This window comes from Miscanthus floridulus, chromosome 5 (genome assembly GCF_019320115.1).
Source record: "Miscanthus floridulus cultivar M001 chromosome 5, ASM1932011v1, whole genome shotgun sequence".
In the NCBI taxonomy this organism is placed as follows: Eukaryota; Viridiplantae; Streptophyta; class Magnoliopsida; order Poales; family Poaceae; genus Miscanthus; species Miscanthus floridulus.
The window spans coordinates 94,872,345-94,879,189 of NC_089584.1; the positions used below are offsets into that span (position 1 = coordinate 94,872,345).

A 6,845-nucleotide genomic window follows, 5' to 3' on the forward strand; every position below is an offset into this window, starting at 1 on the left:
ATCATACTCCCTCCGTTCCAAATTGAAAGTCGAAACTATCATTTACAAAAAGAGAGAAGTGTTCAACAAAATATGTATGAGTGCACGTGCATGCTTCCTCGCAAAACAAAGATGTGCGTGGTTTCAATGATCGAGAACATTTCCTTTATTATTATTGTTGTGGTGGCCTTGACGTACACGTACGTAGTATGAATGTAACCGAGTGGACTTTGAACACGGGTCTTCGACAGAGAGTATTCTTTTTGTCTGTGTGCCGGAGGAAAAGAGACGCAAACGTACGGTAGTTCGCTCGATGGGCTGGGCAGCAGCATCAGCGAGCGATGATGCAAGTTGGTGTACACCTTGCGCGGTGGCTTTTAATGCTTTTGACCTTCTAGTAGTCCGGTTCCTGTAGCTATCATCAGCAGCAGCGCTAGCCATCACCACCACCGTCGCTCCTGTAATTCCTTCCAACACAGAGGTAAATGGCTGAGATAGCAAAAAAAAAAAAACGAATCATCCATCTAGTTATAATTACAACCCCGGTAGATGACTCTTGGAAGCAAAAGAAGGATACTGCCCTGTTCGGCTGGCAGAATTTTAGCTGAAACTGGCTGAAAAATACTGTTCTTGCTGAATTGTTGTGAGAGAAAAATACTATTCCGGCTGAAAAAAGAAGCCGAACAAACCGAATATGGGGTAAGCCGAACGGGGCCAATTACATTATTGTGATCTCTCTGTTAATAGTAGCTAGTATACAGGATCCAAAATAATTGTGCAGGCTCTGTAGTCTGTACAGCATATATATGCACCATTAAGATAAAGGCAACGTATCAGGTGCAAACCAACTAACATGTGTAAACTTAAAAACTACCAATCAGGACCACTAGATGCTGATCCAATGAATGGGGTGAGAGGTGAGATTTTTTTGCGCTTAAGCCCCGCACCGCCGTTCTTTTTTTTTTTTGCGCTTAAGCCCCCTCATCCCATCCATTGGATCAACATCCAGTGGTCTTGATTGGTAGTTTTCAAGTTTGCACAGGTTGGTTGGTTTGCACATGATATGTTGCCTAAGATAAAAGCAGGAACAGTGTACTATCCCATGTAGATGGATATCTCCGACAATTAAGATAAGTTGCTGTTAATTGCGCTCTAGCTCGGACCGCCAGTACAAAAGGTGTGTACGAATTGAAAGGAATTGAACGAGCCAAAAGGCATAAAGCTACATGCAGGCATGCAGAACAATTAGCTTAATAATTGATACTCCACTCGACGAGAATATCATGATGAATATGTCAAGGTTGATCGATGAATGGTCCATCAGATCCCTGATGAGGGCTGCTACCTGGTAAAACAAGGCAGCTAGAGATGCATAAGCATAATAATTGTCCTGCTTGACGAGTTCCACCAGTCTCTCTGAAAGTACAATCGCATGCATGCACTGTGCAAGGGGCATCTAGAGAGCTTTTGCCTCGCACCAATTAATGGGATGGTCACCAAAGTAGATTTGCTCTCGATTAGGAGAGGAGGGCTTTTAATTAAAGAAAGGTGAATTCTGTCACATGTGTGTTTATGTTACTCGATCTGATCTCCAAGACTAGCTAGTTTGACGAAGTACATTTATCCAGGGGGAATTAGATACTCCTATATAATAGAATTGGCGTGTTAGATAGCCCAAATCTTGTCCTCGCGGCTAGAGGAGAGAGCAAATTAAGCAATGGATCAGCTTGAGTATTTTTGAATTTTTTTGTTAATAATACAGTACTATGTTTTGCAATCACACTACTGTTTGAAATTTATTAGACGCAATTAGATGGCTAGTTTCTATCGCAGTACTGTATTCATAAAACCTACAACTTGAAGATTATGTCTCTAGGCGTTTCGATTTTATGTTGCCGAGATCGATATAAATAGTTTATTGCTTTCCCATCTGGGCAAATTGAAATTAAAGATCTTAAAGCTATTGTATTTATAAGGGATGACAGGCAGGAACGAAGTCAATGTTAAGGAAAAATGGATATGCATTTTGAGGCAAAATAGGCCAACCTGTCTGACCCAGTCCATGTACACCCAAAATCCATGTCGTCATATTTCATGCTGAATGTTTGACCGGTGCAACTCCCTTATTATATATAATATAAAATATAATTCAGATGATCGACGAGCCTGCTTTAATTTACATCATATATATACACAACTTGAGCATGAGTGGCACATCATGGAACAGTAAGGAAAATATAGGGGGTCCAAATAAAACCCCAAATAAACATCTATTCTCCAGCATCCGAGCCATGTTCAAAATTAGGTGTTTCTCTAGCTGCAACCTCCAGGTCTCTCACAATTTTAACGACAATTCTGGCAAAACACATTGACCGTCGGTCGATCTCGATCTGGCGCACCGCGCGCGCTAACTTGTTGAAATGTACGTGCATGGCCGTCCAAATCCTTGATCAAAATCAATCATATACGCTCCACACACGACCATTCTAGTTCTAGGTAGGCAGGTTCACATCACTATATGCATTAGTACTAGTACTAGCTCTTGGAACGACCTGACCAGGCCACTATAGTACATGCATGCACGAAAACAAGGAGCAAAATGACGCCCACTGCTTTTCCATAACAACTCTTTGTACCAACCACACACGAACAGCCCCATCACGCATGACAATAGGCTATTAGCTAGCAAACACATACATGGTGCGTGGAACGATCGATCCATTCATCTATCAGTGGATCATCTTGCTGCCATCATAATCAAGAAGAGATTAATAAGGACATATCATATCATCCAGCAGAAGCAATTTTGAAGAAAAAAAATTGAAAATTAATTCGGTTCCTCCATGCATGGCCCTCTGGTTGGAGCAATGCAATGAGGCTGCCGGCCAAACATGTGCACAGATATAGTAGTGTTGTATTACTGGAGATGGACAGGAGTGCGTGCAAAGAGGAGCTAGCATAAAATTATCATAGCTCATGACCAGTACTGCAGCAGATAGAGTGCAATGCATGAGCTGGGGGGTTGATTAGGTACATGTACAAGAACCGCTAGTACTACCTGCAAGGACTAGCTACTAGATCATCATCATAAGAAACGGTACGAGACCCGGCGCCAGAAAACTCTGTAGCGGCATGTGTCTCGCAGCACGGCAGTAGGAAAAACAAATCAAGAACCGATATGATCCATCTAGAGGAGCAAATCGGTGAAAAACGAAAAATCAAAGAGGTTAACCAACAAGAACCAAATTAAGTACTATCTCTTATCTAGGTAGGGTAGCTTCCTTCCTCATTATCTTCTGCTTGTGGTGGTGATGACCAATTGATCGAATTCAGGGCTGGATGTTGCCGCCATTGCTGTGGACGAAGGACGGCAGCATGTCCTGCAGGAGCCCAAAGTCCTGCGCCATGAAGTGCTGCATCTGGAGCGAGGGAGGAGACGACGAGGTAGTGGTGGTGGTGGTGGTGGTGGTCATCGTCGTCGCGCCTGCCACGGTGGTCATCGGACCGCCGCTCATGCCGCGGGACGACGCTGGGCCTATCGCCGGCGGCATGGCGTGGTTGTTGCGCGGAGGCAGGAGCCCCAGCATGTCGATGACGCCTCGGCCTCCTCCTCCGCCGCCTGCCCGCCCGAACGGCGCGCCCATCTGCGGGAGCGGGGGCGGCGGCGGGAAGGCGCTGAGGTGGTGGTGACCGCCGTGCAACTGCGCGGCGAGGAGGTGGGTGCTGCCACGGAGCGTGGCCGGGATGGGGTGCATGTGCTTGCCCTCGTACGTGGTGATCACCACCGCCGGCTCCTGGAACGACCGCTCCACCCGCTTCTTCACGGGGCACTTCTGCGTTGTGCACCGGTAGTAGCTCCTGCACGCGCCATCACACGGTTGCACCCTCCACCATTAGCTCATGCAGATATGGAGTAAGGATCGGAGAGAGGTGCGTGCAGTGCAGTAGGGTAGCTGTATTGTATATACGTGTTGTGCGTGTATATATGTATGCGTAGGAATACTACGTACCTGGGGTATGGGCTGTTCTTGACGGCCTTCTGGCCATACTTGCGCCACCGGTAGCCGTCCTCGAGGTGGTCGACCTCGCTCTTGGTCATGAAGGCGAACCGCGGCTGCCGCTGCCGCTTCTCGCCCTTGCCCTTGGCCTTCCCCGCCGCTGACCTGCAACAATTCAAGAGCCGGCGTGGGCATCCTGTTAGATTGATCTCTTCCAATTGGCCCGCCCTCGAATCTGCGCCCTGATCGGGGGCATCCAACTGCTCCATGGTTGGTGGGCCCCTGTCACACGACGCCATAAAAATGGAGGTGGGGGCCGGGGCACAAGGCACGAGGTTCACCTGAGACGCCAGGCGCCCCACCTACAGTCCTTAAACCCTAACCGATCTAAGAGGGGGTGCTGCCAGCGACAGAAAGACCGCCACCGGACACCGCCGCCACCGCGACAGCGCCTTCACCGTCGGTATTCACCGCGCCACCGTCAAGCAACCCCATGGCCAGCTCGTCTTCCATGAAGGCGGCCGATGGTTTGCACCTCATCAACCCCTATCTCTCTCGCTCTATCTGAGAATTCCGTACTAGTACAAGTTCTAGGGTTTACACTTCATCAAATATCAGTTTTGTATGCTAGATCTATTGCTAGTTGATCATGTAATTATCTATCACATCCATCTCATCAGCTCCTCTCGTACGTCCACCAGCTAGCTGGGTCAGCGGAAAGTGATGCGGATTTCGTTCAACCTGAGATACGATACGCGATTGCGAGCGCGAGGTGGCCGGCCGGCTGGGCTTGGATCCCGTTCATACGCGGTGGTTGGCTGGGTGTGCGAATCAGCTAGACTAGAGTAAGCACATGGTTTTAACAGGTTCACACTGCGTGCTGTGCTGTGTGCACACCCCTTTTTTCTGCTCCGCCGGCAGAAAGATTTCTACCAAAATTGTGCCATATGCTAGATTACATCAGAAAGGGAGCTGTAACAAATCCCTATAGAGAGGGGAGGAATATCTCTTGGTCTGCAAGGGGGGCTATAGCTTTAATTTTAGGCCGGACCATTCTCAAGAGATCTTTGGGGTTTTTTGGGTATGATCTTGGTAAAAGGGGGTGAACCAAAAGAGTAAAAAGGAGCAACAAGGAACAAAAAGAAAACATGTATAGAATCAGCTGAGGATGCAAATCTTGGCCAAGTGGAAGAAGATGCATGTTCATGCTAGCTAGGCGTAGCTAGCATGAAATCCATAAAGCAAAAGGGGAAGAGAAAGAGGAGGATGCAACTAGCAGATTAGGCTATACAATACACCGACCGACTTTTTCCGTGTTTGTTTTTCTTGTGACATGCGAGTGTGAAACCCTAGCCCAAGTTCACACCTTTGCCTTGCCGCTACCTTATTTATTTATTTAAAAAAAACAATCAAAAGAAGAAAAAGGGAAGAAGGAACAAGGAACAGAAGAGGAATGAATGACTGATTGACCAGCAGATAGGGAATGGAAGGAAGCAGAATCCAAGATACAGAAACTGACGCCCCCCTAATCTTGATCCAGGATCACCCAAAAGAGCACTAGATCATCAACCTGTTCGCTTGGTCGTAAAACCAGAACAATATTTTTTTCTCACACCAAACCAGCTAGTAGTAATAATCTACGATCGTATACGATCATTTTAGCCCCAGCCGAACAGTCTGCAGTCTCATAAAAACCGATGATTAGCGGAAAGATCTACCAAGAAGTTGAAAAAAAGGAAAGGAAATATCACAGGATTTGGTCGACGATGTGGCTAGTATAATCTCAAGAAGAATTCCAGGGTCATATGCTACTCACCCTTTCTTGCCCTTGTCAGCGTCTTCCTCCCCCCTGTCCAGCGCCTTGCTCTCCTCCCCATCCCCTTCCTCCTTGCACCTCCCCTGATGCGGCGAGTCCTCCTCCCCAGCACCAAAGCTTCCTCCTCCTCCTCCGGCGGCACCGCCTCCCGCCGCCTCGCTGGACGAGGAGGACATGGACGACGTCGTGTTGGGCGTGACCGGCGCCGTGCCGCCCCCGCTGGGCGTGGGCGTGGGCGCGGCGAAGCAGCCTCCCCCGCCTCCGCCTGTGTCCACCACCAGCAGCTCCCTCTTGACGACGTCGTCCCCCGGCAGCGGCAGGTCCAGCGCGCGGCACAGCAGGTCGTAGTCCACCCCGCCCATGCCTGGGGCCCCCGCGTGCAGGTAGTCCGCGAACCACGACGCCGGCGCCTGCTGCTGCTGCGTCATCATCTCTCCCGGCGCCGGCCGCTGCGCGAACAGCGACGCCAGCTCGTCGTGGAAGTGGAAGTCCCCCGACGACATGGGCCCGCCGCTGCTTCTTCGACTGTGGTTGCCTGGTTCTTGCCCGCTTGCTCACTTATCAAGGGCGAGGGCGAGGGAGGGAGAGATCAAGACGGGCAGGGAAGCGAGCGTATACGGCTATATGGTAGTGGGGGCGTAGTGAGGCAAGGGAACGAAAGGGATGGGGGCGTGTTTATGTGTACGTGGTGTGCGCGCGCGAAAGAGTCTGTCTAGGTGTGTAGGAAGATGATGCACATACAGATATACAGCTAGATGGAGAGAGATGGGTGGGTGGGAGGATTTTTTGTTTTTTCTCTCATCCTTCTTACCAGCTGCTTTTGGGGTTGGCCTTTTATTTAATTGATCCAGCTTTTGTGACAGAAACTTTCCCGGCCTCTTTCCCCTCCCCTGAGTTATGCGCTTGTTTCCATCGCAAGATACAACAATTATCGGTGGGTTAGACTTCACCCTCTCTTCTCTCTCTCTCTCTACCTAGCCTAGAGTGCTATAGACCAGACCAGTGAGCAGTACCAGTAGTAATAGTGCAGGATTAGCAGGACAAGCAACAGA

At 49.1% G+C, this 6,845-nt stretch overlaps 1 protein-coding gene across 1 annotated transcript; it reads right to left on the reverse strand.

The window, feature by feature from the left end:
* Positions 1-2,920: 2,920 nt before the first annotated feature.
* LOC136450257 (probable WRKY transcription factor 48) lies at positions 2,921-6,480 on the reverse strand. Its single transcript, XM_066450641.1, has 3 exons — positions 5,794-6,480; positions 3,990-4,142; positions 2,921-3,837 (listed from the first exon to the last, which is right to left on the reverse strand). Exons 1-3 carry the CDS (start codon positions 6,294-6,296, stop codon positions 3,309-3,311), a joined length of 1,185 nt encoding a protein of 394 aa, XP_066306738.1. The 5' UTR covers positions 6,297-6,480; the 3' UTR covers positions 2,921-3,308.
* Positions 6,481-6,845: the final 365 nt, after the last annotated feature.

Bases quoted from the DNA above. Each gene is read 5' to 3' on its own strand.
- LOC136450257 (XM_066450641.1), bottom strand. From the start codon at position 6,296: ATGTCGTCGGGGGACTTCCACTTCCACGACGAGCTGGCGTCGCTGTTC. The intron at 4,143-5,793 runs GTGAGTAGCATA...GAATTGTTGCAG, and splicing joins GCTGACAAGGGCAAGAAAGG to GTCAGCGGCGGGGAAGGCCA. The intron at 3,838-3,989 runs GTACGTAGTATT...TGGCGCGTGCAG, and splicing joins AAGAACAGCCCATACCCCAG to GAGCTACTACCGGTGCACAA.